At 36.9% G+C, this 26,048-nt stretch overlaps 1 protein-coding gene across 5 annotated transcripts; it reads right to left on the reverse strand.

The window, feature by feature from the left end:
* Window positions 1-1,987: 1,987 nt before the first annotated feature.
* Window positions 1,988-25,037, reverse strand: LOC109051162 (protein NDRG4). Of its 5 annotated transcripts, XM_042715198.1 has the most exons (17): window positions 24,883-25,037; window positions 23,320-23,393; window positions 18,074-18,164; window positions 15,377-15,415; window positions 10,777-10,882; window positions 8,340-8,460; window positions 7,708-7,770; window positions 7,569-7,629; window positions 7,324-7,467; window positions 6,965-7,068; window positions 6,797-6,853; window positions 6,669-6,720; window positions 5,351-5,398; window positions 5,213-5,248; window positions 4,982-5,033; window positions 4,664-4,702; window positions 1,988-3,782 (listed from the first exon to the last, which is right to left on the reverse strand). In XM_042715198.1, the coding sequence occupies exons 2-17, from the start codon at window positions 23,391-23,393 to the stop codon at window positions 3,628-3,630; spliced, it is 1,242 nt and encodes a 413-aa protein (XP_042571132.1). In that variant the 5' UTR covers window positions 24,883-25,037; the 3' UTR covers window positions 1,988-3,627. The 5 variants fall into 5 exon arrangements, with proteins under 5 accessions (XP_042571132.1, XP_042571133.1, XP_042571134.1 ...); XM_042715199.1 differs by lacking the exon at window positions 4,664-4,702; XM_042715200.1 differs by lacking the exon at window positions 23,320-23,393 and having other exon boundaries at window positions 24,883-25,035.
* Window positions 25,038-26,048: the final 1,011 nt, after the last annotated feature.

Below are 26,048 nucleotides of genomic sequence, written 5' to 3' on the forward strand. Positions count from 1 at the left end.
CAAAAGCCCTTATAGGTTTTGTATATCCATTTTTATTTGTTGCACGTTCACTTTTTTTTTTTTGTACACAGACTGTGACAGCTTGTATATATGTGCTTATTATTAAATAAATTTGTTTGTTATGGTTTTTTTTTTGTTGTAGAGGGTTTTAAGTGTGTCTTACTATATCTTTAGACAGATTTGTAACAACCAGCCCCCATCCAAAAAAATAAACATAAACAACTTATTGCTTAATATAAAACAATGGCTAATCGTAACAATTGTAATCATATTCATAATAATAATAATCACTGAATCCTCACAAGCATAGATGCAACACATGGTTAAATAAGAACTACTGTATAATAAAAAAGAGGAACTCATGGGAAATCCAATTATAACAGTTCCACATAACAAGGCTAGTGGTACAGACCTATTTTTAGATTTATGCCCTAAAAACAGCGAATATCTACAGCATAGAACATAGACTGGGAAGGGAAAGGGTGCAAGGGAAGGCAGGTGTGGCAGGTCAAACTGGTGTGAGCCCTGATGTAAGAAAAGGTGATATGGGGCCACATTGACAATACTGTACAGCACTTCCAAAAGACATAATACATTCAGGGCCCCCAGGCAGAAATCAGGGATCAGGAAAAAGGGCACCTTCGAAAGGTGGGCATGCTCTTGATCTCTTAATAAGAGCTGACGACTGCATACTTCAGACAGGAATTCAAGGAAAACGACACAAACACAACGTTGCATTATCAAAACTCATGCAAATCAATACTGGGGAAGAACGTGTGTTTGTCCATTCAGTCTTTAGAAGGAAACCCACTGATATTTTGCATTTGACTTTCACCCTCCCGCTTTGAACACCCACCACATGTCCTTTTGTTCCCCCTCTCCCTCTCTTTCCTCTTCCACATTCACTGTTTATTCCGTATCACACTTTTATCTTTCTCTTTTTACAGTATCTACAGTACTGCGCCCAGCCTTGCACGGAGTGAGGTTGATCACGATGCGTTGCCTGGGTCGATAGCCCTTTAGGGGTGACTGGAGGTGTCTGTGAGGGGAGGGGCACCTTGTGTTTTGGGGGTTGGGTTTGTTTGGGGTGTGGGATTTGCCCTACATTCCGAGCTTGGAGCATCATGCTCCAGAAAGCCCCGCCACTTACAGACAAACACACAGGAAACACCCCTGAGAAGTCGTAATTGTGCACTTCCTGTTCGAGGAAGCAGCAGAAAAAGTGACATTCAGTTAGACAGAAAAATGAGTGATGGATGGAAAGAAGAAAGTGTTGTGTGGTGGGAAGACGGTGGTTGCTCCGTCGTAGTTTGTTCGTTGTTTGCTTCGTCGGATAATATGTTATCTTATTATGTCAGTCACCTCTGGAACTTGATTCAAATAATTTGTGCGTTTGTTCATTTGTTTAGTTCACTAGTTTAATTCGTGCAATTGTTTAGATGGGGTTTTTCTCCAATAATTTTGTGCAGTTCGTGCACATAAATCAACAATAGATTTTTACAATTATGGACCCTTTTCACAGATTTTGATCACACATTTTCAGTTATTAACATTGCAAATCTAGCCATTTTTTTTTATAACGCTATACTTTGTGTTATATTACCTTGGCTGCTGCTACAGTGTATTTCTAACAAAATGGGAAGTGACATCAAATTGGACATCATTTTCTCTTCTGACACCATTATCAATCTCTCCATTTTTTCCACTTTTGGAAAGTTAGTAACACAATTGTGGCTTTTTCATTTTGCTATTTGTGCAAATGGGAACATGAAAAATATATATATTTGTTGTAGTTTCCATTCACCACTTTAGAACTTGACCAAACTATGATGAAAATGTGAAAATTTGAGTCCATTTAAAAAACAACAAAAAATAACTAAATATGAATCCACAGATCTACAGTAAATTATGAAATAAGCATGCACTGAATATGATTCTAATGCATATGCAATCTTTCAGTATTATATGCAGTGTGTGTGTGTGTGTGTGTGTGTGTGTGTGTGTGTGTGTGTGTGTGTGTGTGTGTGTGTGTGTGTGTGTGTGTGTGTGTGTGTGTGTACATACATACAAAAGCTCTGTTACCTTGCAGAGCCCAGCCCTCATTGGGAAATGTTTATGTGTGCATTTGTGAGTGCATTTGTATCAGTAGCTTTGGTATATTCTTGGTTCGGGGCTGGGTGCTGTAAGGGAAGTGTGAGACCTTGATTCTGTACCACTAACGCACTGCAAACTCTATCACACAGGCTCTGCCTCAGTCGACGGTTCCGGTTTGGTTTGGGTCGGAAGCTGATTGTCTATAAAATGGAGACCATACAGAACCAATCCCAGACAAAGCCACTTTCACATGACAGTGAGTGCACATTAAAAGGGTACTAGGCATGTAGTATTTAATGAATGAGACTTGATTTGAAAGTGTGGTTAATCGTATTAGTGCTTAATATGAAAGGAATGGCAAAATTAATCATTCTAACATGAAAAAAGATTATTTAAGGCAAGTCAGTGGTCAAGTCATACAACTTCTGTTCCTACTTTAATGGAGCAAAACACTTTAAAACTGTTTTTCATGCTTTAATAACATTTTAAATGAGAAAACCAATCATGGTATCAAATAATCATTTAAAAAAAATTTTAAAGTTATTTTTTCTTACAGTTTGTGGTGAAAAATACACTTCCAATGGCTGAATGAGCTGAGATGATTAGCCGAGAGCTACTGTTTACTGGTTAAGAGATTTACGCCCTTTTCGACTATACAATCGCTTTCCTTTCACTCAAAATTGAGAAGGAGAGCTACAAATGTTACTTATAAATTGCTCTCTGATTTAAGAATCCTTTCTTTTGTTTTATTTCATGCTGTTCCTCAAGACCGATCCCTTTTACCTGCGACCCAATCCATCAGTTTCTCCTCAAAGACTGTCACAGGACAGGAATGAGTGAGAGCAGGGGCTGATGGGACTTGTAGTTTTGTCTTAGGAGGTGAAGGCCAGAGGCAGCAAGCAAAGGGTGCAGCAATACTGACATGTAGAGCAATAAGTAACCGTGTTACAAAGTTGGGGGAAACCAAACACTGTTTTGAAGGGGAAAAGGACAGCAAGTCTTCATTTAACAGGTTAAAGGAATAGTTCAGCTCAAAATGAAAACCTCAAACTGAGGTTCTTCTAAACCTGTATGGCGTTATTTCTTCTGTGGACAACAAAAGCAGATGTTCAGCAGAACGTCCAAGCTGCTCTCTTCCATACAGTGGAAGTGAATGGTCTTCTGAAGCCAATTCATGAAAAAAAAAAAGGTTGTTGTTCACTGAAATTTAGTTGTGGTCACCATTCATTTTCATTATATGGAAAATAGCTCCTTGGACTATTTATCTCATTTTGTGTTTTACAAAAGAAATTAAGTCATACAGGTTTCTAAATACATTTGTGCGAGTAAATTATAGTTTTATACTTTTTTTTTCATTTTTGAGTCAACTGTTCCTTTAAGATGGCTAACACTGAAAAAACTGAGAGAGAAAAGGACATAAAAAAATGGCTGAGAAAAAAAGAATGAAAGCAATATGAGACCTCCATTCTTCTCACACCTTCCTTCCATGCCACATCTCTCTAAATGTGTGCATGTGAGACAATGCACAAGGGTTCAGCAGGACACTTCCATGGTGTGGCTGACCTGCCCGATGCCCTCACTGCTATTTGAGTGCGTGCATGCGCGGTTGCGAGAGCCATCCACGGAGCCGGCGCTGGTCAGAGAGGCCGTTCGCGAGCGAGCAAGACGAGTCATACTGGCCGAGGGCACTGAGAAAAAAAAGGGAGAAAGAGAGATGGAGATAAATAGTCGTTCCATATCCACAGGGAAATTTTTCCGGGCTGCATGATGTGTTGCAGAGGAGGCAGGGATGACATGCTTGAACTTTTTGTCGAAAATAATTTCAGCCTCAAGCTGATGACATTCCACTGCAAATATAGAATGACTCAAATCCAACATAAATAGGCAACCAGAATCTTTCCGTATATCAAAATTTCCTTATTTCCAGTGCTAAAAAAAAAAAATATTTTCTCAATCAGTATTTTTCTTGTTTTTTCAGTAAAAAAATAAAAAATAAACATCCTTAAATAGGAAAAAGAAATGTTAGCAAAATTGTGTAGAAATAATAATTATTTTCCCTTATTCCATTAGAATTTTTCCTTTTGTTAAGCATTCAAAAAAATATGAGTTTTGACCCCCCCACCAAAAAAAGAAAAACAACACATACACATAAAAATACTATAATTGAATTGACAATTGTTCCAATGATACTTCCAGCCTACAACTGCTCTCTTAAATGTGAAGTTTCTGAAAGAGAGTGCATAAAACAGCAAGTTTCACAACTTTTACAAATAATTCTAAGCTAGAAAGAAAAAAATTGCATTTCATGCCATGGTTTCGTCAACGATTTTGTTTTTTTAATGGTTCAATTTAAAATCACTGCCATGCAGAGAACATGAGAGCACATTCAAAGCACGTTTTTCCTTCAGAGGAAAAATCACTGATCAATAAAGTAAATAATGAATGAATGGCAATATCAGTCTGGGAAGGATAAATACAGAAATTAAACAAGGCCAAACAAGGGATTAGAAGACTAAATGTGTCATCTTAATGAATAAGAGGGCAGGCGTGAACAGGAAGCAGGAAGTACCTGGCCCCCCACTCATTCGCCGATCCTTCATATAAGCAACTGAGAAGGGGCAGGAAAATACACATAGGGTACAGATTATACCAAATACAACACCTCCACACACACTTATTTGCTTGCATACACTCACAACTCTCTCATCGTGGGAAATAGACACACATGGGAGAAATGTCCAGACTGAACATACTGGATCACTTTACATTTGTCAGAGAACGAATCATCAATTGGACTGATTTGGGGTTCTGTTTTACCCAGAAACATTATTACTATTATTAATAAATACACTGATGATCAAAAGAATATGAAATAAATTAGACTTACTGTAACCCATTCCCTGCAGGAAGTATTTGAAAGCCTCTGAGAGTTTTCCAGGCTGTAGGATTCAAAACATTAACATAGTTTATTAGTAATTATTCATTAATAAATTAAAATATTTGATTTTAAGGACATTTTGATCTCATTTGTACAATAAACAATTTTGGTGTTGTGTTCGGTCACCACTGCAATACTGTCAGAGACTGATCTGAGATCAGACACATCAAGCAGTCTCACCTGTGTAATTTGAGGCATTCCACCTGAATCAGCCATCTGAAACAAATCAAATATGTTTTAAGAAATTATTTCTAAAATTTTATGTGCCAAAATGGTCTAGGTTTGGCCTGTATTTCTACAGTATGTCTGTTCACTTGCCTTTAGGAATGTGGTGTTGGTTGGATCCAGTTTAGAGTTGCACTCAACCTAGGAGTAGAAAACATTTATACTGAATTTTATAAATGTTTGTGAACATTTACATATCTATCAGGGCATTTACGGAGCAGTACAATTGAGAAAAATGGAGAAGATTAAACAAGTTCTTCCATAAGCTGAATGAAAGGCTGTAAGATGGATGGAGTGATGGAGGGAGGAGAGTGTGTGAGTGTGCATGAGTATGTGTGTTTTTGAGGTCTGACCCAGATACTGCAGTACTGCAGAGATGAGTCATATTCCAGTGCTAAAGAAAGACAGCTGCGCAGCGGCATTGGTCTGTGGGCTCTGTTTGGACCACCGCAGACACTTTCAGAATGGGATGGGTACCCTCTTTCTAACATGTTCACAATTCTAATGAAAACTCTCACCACAAGTGTCTGCATTAGTCAATGAATGTGATACTGATGGTGGGAACACATCTTTCCTCATATGGAACACTCCCCACCCCCCACCCCCAGCCAATATTTTATTATTTAACATTTTATTTAAAAATTACATCTCAATCCTTTCCTATATGTAAATGCTTTATACAAATATATTTTTACTCATATATATATATATATATATATATATATATATATATATATGCACACACATAATTTAATGCATGAATGATTTGGATTAGAAATTGAAGGAAAATCAGTCAAGTAATGTTACTATTGTTAATATTATTCTAAAAAGGGGAATATATTGTAATAATCAATAATTAGTTGCTTTCACTAGAGGCATATTTGCTTTTCTAATCTCGCTTTCTGCTCACTTAATTTCCCATGATTTTGCTTCATTTATTTAAATTTTTCACCCTAATCTCTACCTCATCCTTCTGTTGTTTCCTCTGCTCCCACATTTTCATTTTCCTCCTCTTGCCCTAAATTACTCATATCCGTCTCTTCTCTCATCCTCTTTTGGTTTACCTTAGTCTTTTTTTTTCTTATCTCTCGCCCTGTGTGTCTGATTAGATGTGATGGGGCACTGACCCAGCTTTCATATGCTAGATTAAAGGGCCATGGTGCGAAATTAAAAATATCCAGTGCACACAAGCTGGCAAAGCCTGGGAGATCAACCCCAGGGCCAGTGCCATCTGCTCCCGTGAGACAACCAGAGAAAGAGGAAGGAAGAGAAAGAAATGCAGAGCAGATATACCTGTCTCTGAATGACAAAAAACATCCAAGTTTGGGATATATTAGGAAGAAAACATGAGAGACAAAAATGAGAAGGATGGGGAAAAACATGATATATAAGTCTCTTATCAAAAACTCACCACGCCTTCCTCAGCCGGAGCATTGTCACCAACAACCAGCATGACCGGGCACCTGCAAGAATGAGATTTTAGAATTCAGTCTTATTACACAGGCATATGTAAATGATTCTAATTAACTAAGTTCTCACCTCAGGGTCTTAGCATTTAGCACAGAGCCACTGCGATTCATTTCCAAATCCCTGCGGCTGTAGAAAAAATGGAAATCCTTATTTTAAAGCAAGTAATTTTTTTTTCTTTTATTCTACTCATGCATTATGCACGACTCTTTATATATTAATGAGGTAGTGGGTGGTTACCTGTTATACATGTTCCAGAAGAGCTGTAGGTTGAACTGGTTGATGGTGTTGTTGATCTGTTGACGGTAAGTCTGAACCACTTCTGTGTTGCTCATAAGCTCTTCCTGTGATGCAGTGAATGTAATGTTAGCTAAATATTTTGCTTAAGAATTCAATTGAAAATTCTAATAATTAAATCTTTGATATGCATTTATTATTATTTTAAAAATAAAAAAGTAGCTAAATAATTTTTTTACATTAAATGCCCCTGAACTGAATGCATACATTTCAATCAATTTTAAGCCTTGAAATTTATTTTTAAAGGTATACTGTATACTGTATCCACAGTTAAACATAATAAATGTAGATTAATATTGTACCTGGCTGAAGAGATGGGCCAGGACAGTGTCTGGTAAAGTGCTGGTGAGTCCTGACAATTTTGTGGCGGCCCAGTCGATCCATCCCTTCCCATTGGGATCAATGTTGAGAAGAACCAGACCCTCCACAAGATCAGGGAAAATCAGCTACAAGTGGAGAGCACAACTGAATTGTATTGAATGCAAACCAATAAAAAAAAAATAAAAAAAAAAAAAAAAGATACAGTGAAGAGCTGAGATTTACTAACCGCAAATTTGGCGAGGATGTAGGCACCAGCCCCCACTCCAATTCCAATAATGCTCTTGAAGCTAGAAAAGGAATGGATTATCATCATATTACATTATTATTACAGCTCATCATTTTGAGTAAAATCCAACCACACTCACCCAAAGTGTTGCACCACACTAGGAAGCATCCCAGCTAGCTGATCCATGGTGGGATACTGATATCTAGGAACAACAAGATCAGAAAATATATTATACATGATATCTCAAGTTTAAAGTTTTTACATGGCTCTCCGCAATACTTGATTCTGATTGGTCAGTCGCGGCGTTCAACGCTTAGAACATACATTACAATATACTCCCATCTCAAATCAATATTTCATACATACCCACGTATTAATTTATTTGCTGTATGTAATAAGTGCACTACATTATTAGGCTACATTACAATACAATTGTAGCTATATTATTGTGCTATAAAGACTGACCGTACATACCCTGCTGAAAAAACAAACAATAGAAACAATGCAGAAGTTATAGGTTTCGACTACAAATAGTATTACAAACATTACAAACCAACAACTAAAACAGTGTGTTTTGGGCCATATTTGGGCCATTAGGATTTAGGCTAGTGGTTTTTACAAGCCACCAATAGAAGAAAGGGACCATTACAGTTTCCATTAAAAATACAATCCATTATAACTTTATTTTCAGCAGGGTACAGCCGATTCCTTACATATCATGTAAAATGGCAAATACTGATGTGTATATACTCATGTGTGCATTAATCATACCCTTGTGGCATCTGGGGGGCACCAATGTGCTGGCCTGGGGCATCTACGTGGCACACCACAAAATGTTTAGTGATCTCCTGCATGTCTTCATTGTGGAAGAACGTGTTGAAGCACAGCTTGTCTGCTCAGAGAAAGAAAGCAAGACATAGAAACAAAAACGTATTGCGCTGTTCCCTTGGTAAAATGATATCAGATTGAAAAGAATGTTTATCATGTTTTATACTCTGTTCATGGTATTTACATGGTGCATCTCTAACAACCATATATAATACATTGTTATCCCAGATTCTATTGGATCTCATTATGTAATATCATACATTATATAACATCATACTTATTATAAAAGAATACTTCAAAAATGGGGCATTTCTGTAAATCGTGTTCTCTGTCCACTTATCTCTCATGCCAGAATCACTGGCCTACTTAGAACATGAAATAAAGACACAAAACAACTTCAGTGTTCTAGCTAGCTACTCAAACGGCACTAATAACTCATTTTAGATCATGCCATCTCCCTAATCACCATCAAATGGTGTTTTGGCAGGTCTTCAAGCTATTTAAAAAAAAAGATCGTCCAAAAATACTGACTCGTCCTTATGCCGTTCCAAACCCATATGCTGTTACCTATTCTGTGGAGTAGAAAAGTAGACATTTTGGAAATCGCCCATATAACTTGTGTGCTGTATTATAAGTCTGCAGAAAATCAAATAAAAAACAAATTGACCTTTCTCATGGCACTGAACCCTAAAAAGACTTGCAGTTTTAAAGGTGCTGCATTGTTGCATGAATCATAAGCTTCTCTACCCTGTAGTAAGTGACCCAATTTTTTTACATTTCCCCCCGGCTGTATTGCTCACTTTACATTTTTTATATAGGCAAGCGTTTCCTTTTGGTGGTCTATGTCTCTCTCTCTCTCTCTCTCTCTCTCACTGAGTCATGTTTTGTGATAGAGGATGGCCATGCATACTAATAAATTAATCCGCAGTGGAGAGGAGAGTTAGAGTTACTCTATGCCGCAGTGCTGACCTTCCCCGCTCCCTTCCCCATTACTGCATGATGGGTATGTTTTTGTGACCTATATTTCTCTCTCATACAACACTGCATAGGAATAAGAACCGATAGACAATAATACACTTCAGGACTAAATAATGAGAAATGGATAGAGGTAGGGAGGAGGAGAGATTGGAGAAAAAAAGGAAGGAAAGAGGAGCAGTAGATGACAGGAAAGCATGCTGTGAGTGATGAGAAAAACGCTCGGCCAAGGTTTCGAGTCATTTAATTTTGTCACACTGACAGAATGTGGAATTCAATATCAAGGTCAATAGCAACTTGGCCACCTTTGTTCTGCTGACCCATAAATGGATCTAATATTCCTTATCAAGCCATAGATTAAAAAACGTTCTTGATTAGACATTTATTCTTCTTTAAATAACTCCTGTAAAAAGTAGCTACAAGAAACAATTGAATAAAAATTATAATCATTAACAGTATTTATACATATTTTATTTATAATGTAACTATTATAAATTTATATAATATAAATATGTATTTAAATGTGTGTATATATATATATATATATATATATATATACACATACATACATACAAATAAGCTGATCCTCCAAAAGAAGCCATATTTGCAAATAATATATTTATATAAATAAAAACATTATTTATAATATATAAAGAATAAATATATTTTATATATTAATGTAAATAAAAATATAAAACTATATACAAAAAATAAGTTGAAGCTCAAGTATAAGCTAGTATGTACAGTACTACTACTCTGCAAGACAGCCATGTTTGTAAAATGTAATTATTATAAACCTATATAATATAAATGCAGAAATATAGATACATATATATATATATATATATATATATATATATATATATATATATATATATATACCCACACTAAAGTATAACTATAAAATATAAAAAGAAATAAAATGAAGCTAGTTTGTTCTACTAATCTCCAAGCCATATTTGTGTTTGCCTTTTTTGATCATTTGTATTTTTGGTATATTTGGTATAAAAAAAAAAACAGTGCTTAAGCTTTCCCACATATGTGGCGCTGAGATCACCTTCCACCTTTGATCAGCTTCGTCTCACACTGCATTACAGTTATCTGTTAACAGAACTGATGAACTGCAGTCAGCTGGCATCCAAATTACAGCTCTGATCACAGCCCACACTCATCACTTCCAGAGGACATTTGAACATGCACATATGCAAAAGTACACATACTGACACACAACCATGTCTTGTTGGTTGTGAAGATGAGGAAATTAACTCCGGGTCAATGCTTGGAGACAGATGGTCTACCAAGATGGAAATCGTGCAATACGTGTTGCTTGGGGTATTGGAGAGCAGCTTGGGTGTAGTTTACCTTGGTACACAAACACACACACACAAAAACTCTGTTTACTTACGATTGAGCCCAACATCATGGTAGGTCAGGATAGCTGGCTTGTTGCCCTTGGGAGCCCCACGGATCACTACGTGCAACATCCCATAAGGGGTTTCAATGTCATGTTCCTACAAAAAAAATAAAAATAAAAATAAACAGTTTCAGTAAACAGTCTCTGAAGTAAAAAAAATTTAAAAAAAATTAAGTCTTTTGTAAAAGTCATAATAATAATTAATAGTAAATTTGTGCAGTACACGGTAGTATTTACAAGAAATAGCGGTCCAGAGAGTATTAAACCCACACTACTGTTTTGACATCATTGCTTTCTGAAAAGGAGTAGATGGCGGGCTGAGTGGCTTTAACATGCTGTCTTTCAGAAGCTGTAACGTACCTAATACATAACGCACGTGAGAATAAATTTGTTCTTCACACACTGAAATTGACAGATTACTGATCTTATAACATAGATCAGTATCTTCTCAAATGTTATTAAAGCATTTACCAAAGTTTGATAAAATGTTGTTTAATTTTCCAATAAAAGATGGTACATTTTTACAAGCTCTTTTACATTTAATTACACCTTAATTAATTATTGACTTACAATAATCGACTGCTTTCACTGGGTAAAGAAAAAATCGGTTTAATCAAGAGCGGCAAGAGTTAAAAACAAGACTAATTAATATCTCATTAAGCTTCTCTGATCCCAGATTCACTGCAGACAGTCATGTAACAGCCTTTTAATTGCCAGTTCCAAAGGCATTTTAATCTGAACTGACCCACATTTAGTCTGAGACTTTATTCCGAGCAGAGGAGCGATGGATGTATGTGTGCATGTTGTTTTTCTTGTCCTGAGGATTACTTCAGCATCTCTAGCTTTCCAGTGTTATGCACAAATCCTAGCAGACACCTCGCAGGCAGCCCACTTCAGAGCTGAAGGCAGATCCACAGAGAGACCGGAAATAAGTCTTCTTTAAGCCCCTGTGAGTTGGTGTTTTTGATGCTGGAAAAATCGTGGAGGGTCAGAGCGGATTTGACGGTCTTTGTATGATTGTGTATGAGTTTAGGACAGCTGTTTGTGTCTCTCTGTGTTTATATCATGATAAAATCTTATGGCAGCTGTCACTGTGCTGAAAAACATTGAGCATGTTTTATAGGGAGATATGCAAAAAGCACTGGCAGGATAAACAGGAAATTTGACCTAGATTCAACAATATTATGCAAATATGGGGCAGAAAATAGTAAAGCTGTTCATCGTAATCTGTCAAGAAATTCTCTTCTGCTGATTTTTCATTCTCAAGGTCACTCAACTGACCTTGTATGAAGATTTTTATTATTAAATTGCAGACATAAGATTCACTATCAGCACCACATGCGCAAACAGAAATTTCTGAACACACTGCAGGTTACTGCAGAGATACATCAGAGTGCACGTTCCACACGTTCCACGTGTCAGTGTGTTAGTGTGTCAGTGCAAATGGCCAGCTCACACATGACTGGACATTTCTGCACAACACAGAATTCTAACATCACAAGCACACTTGTAAAATATATGAAATATTTATTATTTATTTATTTTGGTAGAAATAAATTTATATTTTTTACTTATTATATTGTTAATAATTTCCAAACAATTTATAAAATGTTAAGTTTTTTTGTTTTGTTTTGATTTTTACTTAAGTTTTTTTTTTATTTTTAACATTTTAGTACAATAATTAGCCATTGTAAATGCAAATAATCATAGATTAACATAAAATCATAAGAATATTTACCCATCAGGAAAATGTGCAATGTAATTAATCCACAATTACCAGATCAGTAGGTCACGCTCATAAGCTCTGTAGAATTTTGTTTTATGAATTATTTTATTTATTTGTATTTTTTCTATTAATTATGTATTTATTAAATATTATGACATTTTATACATTTACAGAGGATGCTGTTTTATTTCTGAGGTTTTGACTATAATAATTAGCCATTAATAAATTAAAATAATTTAAAATTATTATAGAATGATAACAATAATTAGCCATAAGGAACATATACTGTAAATGTGCAATGGAATTGTTACCAGTTCAGTCTAGTCATTTCTGACCACAGGGCAAATTAATAGCAATTTATTTAACCAGCCAAACAATTAAGAATGATAATATAGCATACATATTGTTATAAAACACCATTTAAGCTGTTTATTAGTTGAAAAAAAAATCATTGTCTCTCGCACTCGCTATTTGCATTCTGTAATCACAGATATCCCACTCACCCCATCCCAGCACTCTGGCATGGCTGCTTGCAGATTGTGTACGCTTGCTTAAAGGCGTATATGAGCAGGCAGAAGACAAGGTCCTCTCCGGGAAACTAGACTCGGATGCAAGCAACCAGAGAGATGCTGCGGTTGCTACGGCGTCTCTTTGTCTCTTCTTGTTCTGGTCAGGGGAGTTCTGCGGTGCTGCTGCCCCTCCCCCGGAACCTTTCATAACCCACCCCTGTTCCCTCATTGGCTGACTGCAAAAAAGGCTCCCTGTTATTGACTGGGCTTTATGTCACTCTAAATCTGTTGTGTTCTGTCTGTTTTTGACCCATATTTGCTATCTTCATCTTCTGCATGCTCATGAAGGCCTTTAATATAGATAATCTATATTTTTGCAGCGATATAGTACTCAATTTTCTATGAATAAATGTGTAATTGTTTACAATTTAATTACTTTAAAATCCTCCTACATGTGCAATTTTTTATCCAAAGATTATTAATAGACAAACACACAACACAGACAGAAATTGGACCATGTCAAAGGTCAGTGAAGATTTCATAGGTTCTAGCATCAGAGTCGACATGACATGAGTTGTGTTTGTGACAGTGTCTGTGTATCCGTGCGCATCGACATGAGCACAAGTTGATGGAGTGCTGAGACATGGACACATGAGGCACATGGCCTACTTTTGAGATGAGGATGTGTTTGCATGTGCTGTATTCTGTAGTAAACTACCTCTATTTGAATTTGAACATTTCCTGTCTAACAGGACCATGCTGACTCAAATGCGCCCTTTGAGTTTTTAATTTGTTTTTTCTGTGGATGTGGAAGACTAATCCCCTTGTGGCTGACTTGGCTTTTGCTGTCTCGCTTAAATGCACAACCTCTATCTCCCTCTCTCAATTGCAGATCCCATGCATGGGTGTAAATACAGCTGAACTGTCATTGTCATAAAAGAATGGACCCCACCCATTACATCATACCATATATATATATGCAGATAAATGCTAACAGGTTTAGTGCTTAATCTAATGTAACAGCCATTAATAGTGTGCAAACAAATTAAATTTCAAATTAAATTATATTTATAAAGAAGAGTATTTTAATTGTAATCTTTAAAAAAAAAGTTACAAAAATGTGTTTTAGACATGTTTACAGCCTTGAGTGCTGTATTGACACTATAAAATAGTTTCTGCCCATCCCATTACAAATAAACAGTACTAAACTCTGGGGTCAAACTCTGGTTCTAACATATTTTTATATATTATTGTATTTAAAATGTATTTTAAAATCAAAATTTAAATTTGGGAAATAAATTGCATTTCTCTGATTTGTGTTAGTTAATTTATAAGTTGCATGGTGAAAACAATCAGAATATGTTTGGCTTATTAACTTTAATTATCATCTTTATAGTGTCACAAATTTGCCTTTAAACATGAAGCAGAATTTTTTTACGATGCCATTACAGCGGTTTATACCTTGGGTAACATATTTTGGGTTCTGCGAAAATATATTGTTTTTTAATATGGCACAAGCGGACTGTATTGCCACATCTGATTTATAATGTCGCATTAGGTAACCATATTGTGCTAAAACCTATTTAATTATCTGTTCTCTATCACAATTAAAATCCCTCACTCGATGAGCGTACATCTTCAGCCCCCTTTGCTGTTTGGATTTCTCGCTGTTTTATTCAAAATCTTCTCTCTGTGATTTAGTCCTATTTCTGTCAGAGGTGTGAAGAGAGGATGCAAACCGTGAGACAGAAACAAAACTGAGGTGATAAAGTTCTTTTACCTCAACTTTTATCACAGTAGTTTGACTTCAATTGCAATTTGATCTCTGTAACACAGTGTAACTCTTAAAAGCAGTATATTATATTCAATTATATTATATTATATTATAAACATAATAAAACATGCATTACAAATAAATTTTGATGTCATGTTGACTTTAAAGAGATTTATGTGAATAATTACTTAAAATTCATAGGTTTAATAAAAATAAAATAATATGTCTTATAACTAGCTCAAAACCATTAAACTTCCATTTCCAACCAAGAGGTTGGTACTACAGGTTGCTGTTAGTGCTCTGAAAGGGATATTGATTGAAACTCAGGAGGTCATGGCAGCGCCTCCATGTTTTTCATTCTCTCTCTCGTGCTCTCTCATTAACTTTAATTGTTAGCGCATTCCTCTCTCTAACCAAGACAAACAATAAGTCTTTAATCATCAAATGCCAAAAATGAATAATGAGGTTTTGTCATCCATGCCATTTTAAATCTGACATGACTTAAATTCCTTCAAGGACTGGCTGTTTAATTGTAAATGTTAAGTCAATATTTTAAATATGCACAAGGAAGAGTCACCGTACCTTCCAATCTCCCTCAGCCACATAGGTCTCACAGTTTTCCTGCAGGAACACAAAAGGTCAGGTTCATCAAAGCCAAAAAAACATTAGTTTCAATATGCTATCAGAATAAAATAAGCAGCGATTGGAGCAACACTCTGCAAGGTTCCGCCAGCGAGGAAAAAGTTTCTGTGATGGAAACATTTACTTGAGCTGTTGTTTCTAGAACATTGTGAGTTTTTGTCTGGGGTGCAAAATTACTGAGAAATTATACTTAAGCTAAAGTACAGATACAATGCCAACATTTCACTCAAATGTCAAAGTATCCAGCCAAAACCATTTAGAGTGAAAGCAAAACATTTCCTAAATTTAACTGGTCAGTTCAGAAGCAACATTTTAAATTAAATCTGACTGGATTTTCAAGAAGACAATCGTGACGTGAAATGTAGAGTTACATAATGATGAGCAGATATATACTTTAAAGGTCTGAATAGAATTTTAAGCAGTTAAAAAGAAATGGTGCAGCTATTCATTTTAAACCAAATAAAGTAAACATGCCCCAAAATAATTCCACATACAATAATACAATAATAAAGTATAATTACTCAAGTACTTTACACCCCTGTTTGTTATTTCACTAGACATGGTTGGTTAGTATGTGGGTGGCTTAGCTGGCTTCAGATCAGCAGCTATTTGTGGAAATTTAAAACGTGCAAGCTGAGCTTGCTTCAGTGCTGATATGAGGCCTGTTTAACTCCATTATACATTTAAGTATAATGGTTAGCATTTTGATTGCCTGAGCTGGTCCAACCCCAGTATTAATGAGGAAAGACACTGTTAAGAACACACTGTGCTGTGGAAAAAAGGTGAAATAAGTACAAAACACAGTTGTAAAAGAACAGCTTGAGAACAGGACAACATTTCTCTGCCAGACAATTGTATCACAATACAATCACAACAGGAATAAAATAAAATTCCATCTCATTCTTCTGAAAAGGCAAGGAAATATGAGTTAGCACAATCTAAATAAGTTAAAAACAAAGCATCCATTTTGGCAAAGCAAGTATCACTTATAATGTGATTCTTGTGCAGATTTGCAGAAGCAGGAAGAAACCCACAAACCTAAAGAAAGAGGTTAGTGCATGCAGTTTTTGCTGTTGGCAGCAGAAAACCAAAAGCAGTTTTAATGTCGGACCAGCAGGTGTCACTCCTTTCTCCTTTTCAGGGTTAAAATTCTAATGCAGTACCTCTAAAGTGTAAAAGGGGGCAGCCTTACTGGTAAACAACAATGTGTTGTTTTCTTCTTGAGGAACTGAAACCTATGACATTGTAGTATATAAAGCTTTGTTCACATTGCACATAAAGCTGATTTGTTTTTAAAATCCTATCTTAAGCAATGCCATTTTGCAGGTGATCCATAGTCAAAATCCAGCATATCTACATAGATTCCCATAGCAATGATATAGGTGTTTGCACAATGCTCGACAAGAGTCTGTGTGGAGAGGACAGAGAACTGGATTTTGCCTGTGCTCATGTCCATCATGATATCATTATGACAAATCTGTCATTTTCCCTGAATCAGACAGTAGGCTATGTGAAACTGGATGAGTTTTTAGGTAGAGACTTGGGGAGAGGGAAAATATTAGGCCTTGTCTGGTCTTTTCTAACAGAGCTAAGATAAAGGAATTGAGAAAAATGACTATCTTTTAGTTGGAAGCATGGACATGCTCTGTGCTGTAATCAGCCTACCGGGAAGTACCCACTGGTCCGACGGCGCGTCAGGCCGAGCCAGTGTCGGGCAATGGCATGCCAGCGTTTTGGGGGGCGAGCCGTGGGGGGGGAGGGCGTAGCACAGGGCAGCGCGTGCACACACTGTCCTTTAGCCTGCCACGTTACACACAGACACAAACACTATTACAGCAAACTACAGCAGACAGTGCCCTCTATTGGACCGGAGGACAATTTTTTGGTGGTGGAAGCGGCAGACACAATATCCACACAACAAGCTTTGATGACTTCCAATCATTTGCGAATAGTTAATGCAAATTTTTATAATCTTTTTTATAGGGATTACACTGCAGTTTGACAAAATGACAAAATGTTCTAGAACTGTACATGAATAGAAAAATATCAGTTCGGTATAGAAATTTCTAGATTTTTTTTTAAAGGTTTTGTATGCTGTAAAAATACACATTTTTCATTTCTTGTTCATGACACCTTATCAACTAATGTGAGCATATATCACTTTATTGTTACATGTTACTAAGAATTTATAAAATTCCTGGCCTGGAAAATCAAAATTTTAGCACATAAAATGAAAACTTAAAACCCAGTGAATTTTGTTGATTCTCTACATTGATTTAATCATATAAGAGATAGGAATTACAGCAGGCTGCATCATTAATCAATGGATTTGAAAAGCATAAAAGTAGTACACCACGTATTGTCCAATGTCCCAATTTTTTAACTGATATTTTAAAGACATTTATTTTTACTTGGCATTTAACACGTCATGCTTTTCATTTCACGTTAGCTTAATACAGATATATGGATTAAGATGAAATGTGGTGTTTGGTGAGCATAGATAAATCCTTTATCATGCAAACACACACATCCAGTTTTTTTGTTCTCTTGCCTAAAATCAGGGGGGCATTTTTAACTGGTCTACTATATTTAGCAATTCACACACACTCACTCACACACACTCACACACATACTCACCATCTCTGTTTCCTGTCCCCTGGATTCTGGCAGTAGTGGTTTCTCTTCAGTGAACTGCTGATCCTTTATGCCAGCCATCCTGGAGAGCAACCTGCAATCACCATGGCAACACACACACCTGAGATTAACAAGGCTATTCGAGAGCAAAACAAAATCTAATCAAATTTGTCTGGTGCTCCAATATTGTAATATTACCTACACCACTCAAACCTTGCATACAGTCCCTGCTGAAAAAAAAAATAAAAAACTAACAAAAAAATAAAACCGGATCATACCAGCTTAAAGACCCCATCATGATATCAAAATGATAGTTCATCATGAAATCAAAATTGTAGTTTTGTAACTTTTAGCCCATGTCTGTTAACTTTGAGATCATCTATATTGTAGAGTACTTGTAAAGGTTGACTAAATTAACTTTAATCAGATGTGCACATTTAAATGGACAGAATTTCTCTTTCTGAAAAACAGACAACAAATGTTGATGACTCATTCTGCACTACATATTTTTGTCCAATCAGATGTTCTCTAGAATCCAAATGTCCCTTTATACCACCTGTAACCAATTCACAAATGCGTAGGTTTATGGCTGAGACGTAACCTCTTCAATATGCCCTGCCTAAACTTGTTTGATGTCATGTTTCAATAGGAAACATGTACAACGGCACTTGTTAGACAGTTTCCCAGGGGTCTTTAAGGTGATAAAGCTGGTCAAGCTGTGTTTTGGAACATTTAGTAGCTAAACTGGCAGGGACTAGGTTGATCTCGGCCCCACTGGGTGGCAGGACAACTAAACAGTTAAACCATTTTGCTTGGAGCAGCTACCATGGCTGCGTATCTTTCCACTCCCTAGTTCTTTATGGAAAGAATCAGTATATCGTAAACATGATTTCAGGCACAAGCAAGGACTTTGATCCAATAAACATTAGGATACTAATGACTCAATTACATGCAACATGTTTATGACATCATGCATTTAACATATCAACAACATCATTGTTCTGATGACTTAAAGGACTGAAGAAGACAAAGTTTTTCAGAAGGAGAATATACTGAGCAGCTTATGCTTTCAATGAATGAATGTTTCAGTACACTGGAACGTCTTAGAAATGGCTGACTACCTGGGTAGTGTACTAAATACTAAACTAGGGAGCGGATTGAGACACACTTCATGTAAAACAAGCTACAATCAGAAGTTGGTTTTAACCAGCAGGAGTGCTAATCTGGATCCAAACAATTTAAACTACACATGGAGGTTTGTGGACTTAAATGAGGTGGCATTGTGAACATGGCTTGAAGGATGTTTGGTGGTTAGATTCACGATGACACAAAAAGGCACAGACTTGTCAATCTCCAGGAACACATGGCCAATTGTGACATTAGCTCACAGGTTTCTGAAGGTATACGTTAATGGAAGAGACAATGTGCTTTTCCATTAGGTACTTATTAAACTCCGGCTGTGCAGCTGAAGTTAGTCGGCTCATGGGAGCTCGTCAGTGTCAACTGATATTTCCATAACTTGATGCTAAGCTAACAAACACCTCCACAGCATCCTGCTAACTTTATTGGTCTCTAATAGTTCTGCAAACATATGCATATGTAGATGAAAATTATGAAGCATGCCTTTATTTACAACATTAATGGAAATATTGCTAGCATATTCATTTAGGCTAAGCAACAGTCATTAGCATCTCTTAATAGCATTTCTGAACCTCTAACATTCCTTAAAATGAGCAAACAAAAACATGAATGAGAAATAAAAAAGGAAAAACAATCTCATAAAATATTAGTGCAGATAGTTGCCACCTTTACTCAAGAGATGGCAGAACACTTTGATATCTCTTGGAAGAGTCGCACAATAACTGGGTTTAATTCAGAACACTTCAAGTCAATAGAAAAGTCATTCCACTCTTATTTCCTGTCAGTGCCAAGAACTGCATGAATCTGGAATCATGAGCAGTGTAGATCAAACACCTCGGATGTGAACGGATAGAATGATTCAGAGCCCTGCAGGGAATGATTATTTTGGTTGCATAACACCTCCTATGAGGTGATTATACCAAGGTCTAGACATGACCACAATACTCTCAATTGCCTCTTTTTCTCCCACACTTTCTCTCTGTCACGATCTCTCCGTTAATCTATCTCGCCTTCCCGCCTCCCCCACATGTACTAACCTTTCTCAGATCATTATTATAATCATCAGTGCTGTTTTGCTACACCATAATAGAGCAACATTTTTACTCTTTCTAAACAGAACGTGAGTGATGCTTGCCAGTGCCTCCATGCAACCACCATTGCTATGTGGTTTCTAAGGTATTCTGAGTGTTTTTTTAGCTTGTTGCATGTGGTTATTGACTAGCCTAAGTCAACAGAGTCCAGCCCAAGTCACTAGATAAGTCCAATAGCTTATAAAAGAAATACTACACAGTTTAATACTAAGAATTATGGATTCTAGTATGAGCAATAGTAATAGCAACCATAGCATGTACCAGTAACTAAACTCTGACTAGTTTTTGGATTGTGTTGGTATATATCAAATTGGGATCTATGATTTTTAAAAGTCACATTATCTGTGGGTTAAATATTACACTTGATGTTTAACTACTTCATGATCAACAATATTAATATCATCCTATACTAAAATTACAGTATAAAGAACATAAATACATTCATTACAAAATCAACTTGTTTGCAGAGATTTTATTTATTTATTTATTTTTTGCGGGTTCTGTACCCCGTCAGTGTTGCCATAGTAACCTCTATTAATGCCAGTAGATGCCCCTGCAGTCTTCAGGGAGTTGGATAACCTTTATCTTACCTTCTTTATCCTTTTTGACAGTATAACTGCTAGTCCTAACTGCAGTACTAGAAAAGTTTGGAGGTTGGAGTCACCAAGATAAAGTGGTCACTCTCAGACATGTTTAGAACATGCTGGATCTAGAGTTCATGTATTGAGAGAGGTTGAGCAGATGACATTAGCCAGAGCTGCCATATGACCCTGTTCAGTGAAAAAAAAAAAAGTGTGCATAAGAGAATATGACGATGGAAAGACCATTGGAAGAGTATTCTGTCAGACACCAAATCAATAAATCTGCTTAAAGGCAAGGGTCTGACCTAATATACAGAATCCCAATCAATGCTTGGAAACTGGGTTAGGACAATGTGTGTTTATGCTGTGCGCAAAAATAATAAAAAATAAGTAAAATATTACAACTAAATCTATGTTAGACGGAATTCTAAAATCATTCTCTGAACACAAAACAGGCGAAGGATCTTGGCACAAAATGTCAAGAAGCTGAGCAGTACAGTCTCTTTGGCATTGCTACTAGGATACAAGTGACCAGAGTTTTAATTAGCCATTTGGGTGCTAACATAATCGAGGTAAATAGAAAGAACATGGCTGCATAACCAAGGTGCAGAGAGTGCTAAGTACCACCCACATGCTGGCAGAATCAAATATACCAGGAAATAAAAATAAATTATTTATGTCAGTGTGGAAGTATGGAAAAATCAGTGGAAGACCTGAGATATTGTAGTTTTTAAAAAGCACTTGTTGCTGCCTGGAAAAAAGTCAAACATCAAGGCAACATCTTCCATTTATGGCAACTGAAAACTGGCTTCATTGCTGAGGTAGTTTTCTCTGTGTTTTTATAGAATGAATGATCTTTGTGTAGGTATCACTCATGCCCAAGATTCTTATAAGGATCCACTTTATAAGGTCAAATGTTGAGGGTGATGGAAGAAAAAACATAACTAGCACAACTAAAAAAACAACTAGTTCACATAAACCTCACACTAAATAGACTGTTCCAGGATCTTCACAGTCATACACTAATGCACACCCCATTAGACCTGTGTTTCTTCCCTCCAGTCCTGAGGACCCACCTACCAAAATGTTTTAGATGCCTCATTAATAAAACACTTGAATCAACTCATCAGATTCTTAGTGTTTTAGATATGAAGGCATCTAAAATATTCTAGGAGGTTCATTAGGACTGGACTGGAGGACTGGAGTTGAGAAAAACTGCAGTAATAACAGAATATGTCTTAAAATTGAGATAAAAAAAGCAGCTGTGGAACTCACAAGAACTAGTTGTAATCTCAACCCCTCAGAGAGCTCACTTCACACCTCCAGTGGGATTCCTGGTAACATCTGAAGAACCAATCATTGTTATCTGGCTTTTAAAGACACTCTGATAGTGTTGTACCACTAGAATCAACCATGTTTCCAACCCCTGACACTGCCTCTTGTCAGGAGCTGCCTAGTGCTGTAATCCAGGCTGACAGAAGGTGAGTTGGTATGTGGTCCTCAATAACGCCATTTTACCTTGGCCAAAAGTACAGTAACCTGGCCAATACTTTCCTTAAAAAAGGTTTCTACTGTATGGATCAGTAGGAAACCAATCCAGGGATGTTAGGCGTGGTTTTCTTCAAATATTAATGGTTCCATTTTGATAAATAGCCTGTATCTAAAAGCTTTCATGAAGGGATCTTTCGCCCCAGCCTGGGCATTTATCACAGCTGCACACCTATTTAAATCAGAACAGAATACAATCAAGCCCATAATAGCTTTCCTCACTCATGTGCAGTCAAATTATTCATGGAGATTTTTCATTTATTGTAGTTCATTAACATGAAATTGGTGTCATGCGGCTCAGCTGATTATAAGATAGATTGGGGGCACTGGAGGTCAAGAACTGCAGAAGGCAGAGTTCTTGAGTTGAAGAACCTTCTTGAACAGAAAAACATCCAAAGTACCAGAGCCACCAATAACGAACAATGGACACCAAGGTCGATATGTATCTTTGCATATGAACATTTTCATTATCAAATAACATGTAGCTCAGGCCACAATTGATTGAAAAACATTCATAATTCAGATTCCTATATAGTGGACATGAGACTTACAATAAAGTATAAAATAATCTTTTTACATTAAATCAGCTTGGACATATAAACCCACATGAATGGATTGGTCAGCGACTGAAGGCTGGAACAATCAACAGCTATCGGGCAATGAATTATGAATAATGATCTATAGCAGAGTAATGGTGGTTACTGACACTTGACCTTGTTTGGCCATTGCCCAGTGATTGGTCGATAAATCAAGGTGTGATCATTATGTGGTCAGACACAGCAACAGGCCATGGAATTCACAAGCAAAGAGACAAACAAAAAATGAAAGAATGGATGCTATAAAACGGAAAAGAAAGGCTACAACTTCGGTTACAGGCGGAACTACGTACATTGTCTGCAGCAGGCTCTGTGGAACCGTGCAGCTAGTCTTGGATGGGAAGTTCCAGAACAATCCGGGCCCCATCTATCAGTACAAAACAAGATCCATTTGTAATTAAGCTATACATAATATTCTTTATTCAGAAAACTCTCACAGTAAGTATGTTAACCTGGGCAAGATATTGAGGAAGCCCCCTCCGAGTTTAGCGTCTGTACACTAAAATACAACCTTGTCCCAGGGCATGCCTCTTACAAAGAGATGTTTTATGAAAAGGTTCCAGGCAATTTACAAAATCCTTTATAAATGACATTTTTTATATATAAATCTCAAGCCAGGAGAATTTCTATTAAAGTAAAGCTAAGATTCAGTTTATTGAAGAATCTCATCCCATGCTCAGTGAAGGAACATTACAACGGTTCTAACAGGGAAGGCTTCCAGGAGGTATGGGTTTTGTACGGGTGAGACAGAAAAGTTTCCAAGGCATCTGTTGCATTGTTATATAATGTAGAAATGGGGGCATCTTGTTTTCTTGCAAGGAGATTTAGCCAAAAAAATTTGAAAAAATTAATCACAGCCTTGCATCAAATTGCGTCAGTAATGCCATCTTTTTTACGAGGCTGAATGTATCTGAAAGATATCGGTTCTTTTCTTATTTTCGAAACCATGCCACATATTGTCAATAATCTTTACAGCTGTAATCATCCCACACATTAGTAACTGAAGTACATGCTTGAATTTCCACCTACATTTCAGTTACATAGACAAAATGTATTTCAACTGCACGATATGTTGTCAACCAAGTGTGACAAAGGTGTGGCAGTTGCCATTAGCTGTAGCATAAAACAGTTTTATTTTAAACTAAACAAATGTTCTCATCTTAAGGCACATGCTAACAGCATCATCCATCACCCCTTTAAAACTGAAAGTGTCAAGGCTTACGATAAGTCATAGTCTATCCACCCTGAAAAGTTCCACGGCCCTCCTGGCCTCCTATGCAAGCTGGCACCCAGCCAGATACACTGGCGTCAGATATTCTGTGAAGTGTTATTGAGATTAGGAAAACAAAAGCTCTGTTTATCTGTTATTACACAGACCTGAATACTTCTCAGCACAACAGCAGATAGCATTACTCCAGCGAACAGGAAAGGACACCTGTTAGTAGACTTACCCTGAATTTAAGGGGTGGTTTGGATGGACTGCGACTGGCTTGCTGTTTTTGGCAAAGCTTCCGTATCTGACGCAGTTATTTTGCGGGGTTAATAAATTTAACCTGTCGACCTCCCATTCATGCCAATGCAGAGGCTGGAACTATGAAGCCTGGCATATGACACAAGCGCTGTAATACTCGCAGCAGGGACTCTAATGCTTCTCTTGAGATTGAGTCACTCAAGGCCCTGTGTTGAGGCACTTTTTGATCTGATGTGTCTGTATCATTGTACAGTACACCTTGCACCAAAACAACCAAGTATTCAACATGACCTAACAACAGATGTCTTAGAGTGCTCTTGAATGATCATTCTAATTTGTGCCTCTTTACAACAATGACCACAGTAAGTAAAGATATATTTCTTACCTCTGCTGAAGAACTGTTCTGTTGTCGTCTGAAAGGATTCTGATGTGTTTCCTCTTTTTGTTTGCTCGTGAGTGCGTTTAGAAAGGATGCTGTCTACCCAGTGATGGCTATGCTGTGTGAATCTCTCTACCTCTGTTCCACCCTCCCTCATTCGCTCACTCTTCCCCTCCCTTCTTTTGCTCTGTAATAAACAGAGAACACGTGTCCTCTTGGATGATGCAGCCTGAGCCATACCAACAGATGAGAGTGAGATAGAGGGAGGGAGAGAGAAAGAGCAATCACAGAGAGGGACAGAGAAGAGGGACACACAAGGAAAGAGACAGAGAGATAAGACATTGGATACAGGAGAGGAGTGAAAGAATAGCGAAGGGCAGACAGGAAGGAAGAAACCAAGGAGACAGTGAGGAGAAAGAAATAGTGAGACAGGGATATAAAGAAAAGCCTAGAGGCTTACAATGAAAGGCTGTCCAATTAGACCACAAGTGGCAGCTCTGTACAAACAATTCTTACACTTCAGGGAGAATGCACACATTTGGCAGCATGAGCTTTTATCAAGTCAGTTTTTACTAGAAACTGTTCTCCCAAGATTATAAGTACATAGTCATATACAAAACCAAACACTGCTATAACAAACCCCCACATTTACTTATCACAGCATTATTTGAAGATACAGACATGTATACCCTTGCACATGTTGGTACAGAGCAGTTTTCTTCTTTGGACTCTTTTATAGCAATCTGTACTTTTCCTTGAAGACTTCTAATGTTAGTCAATGAATCTTGCACCAAAAACAGTTGTAATAAGCATATTTTTTACCCTCTCCCTAACTCTTGGAATTAGTCCGTTTTTGCTAGTATACCTTCTATAGCTAAATTGGCTTGGCTCAATGCACTGAGGCATTTAAGGGTTCAAGGCTGGTTAACATGGTCCAGTTAGCCAGTTTTGTTGGTAGATACTGTAAATACACCAATAAAATTGTCCAGTTAAAGTCTATCTAAAGGCAATTCAGAGAATTGTTTCTAAACATGTTAAATGTTGCTGAAAACACGTTACAAGGACTGTGAACTATGTAGTACTGAATTTTGGAGTTAGACCAGAACAGTTTTTCACCATTTTTGTGTTCAGGATTTTTTGGATGGGCCTGAAATCATGTCTCGATGATGAAT

This window comes from Cyprinus carpio, chromosome A25, assembly GCF_018340385.1.
Source record: "Cyprinus carpio isolate SPL01 chromosome A25, ASM1834038v1, whole genome shotgun sequence".
NCBI classification, from domain to species: Eukaryota; Metazoa; Chordata; class Actinopteri; order Cypriniformes; family Cyprinidae; genus Cyprinus; species Cyprinus carpio.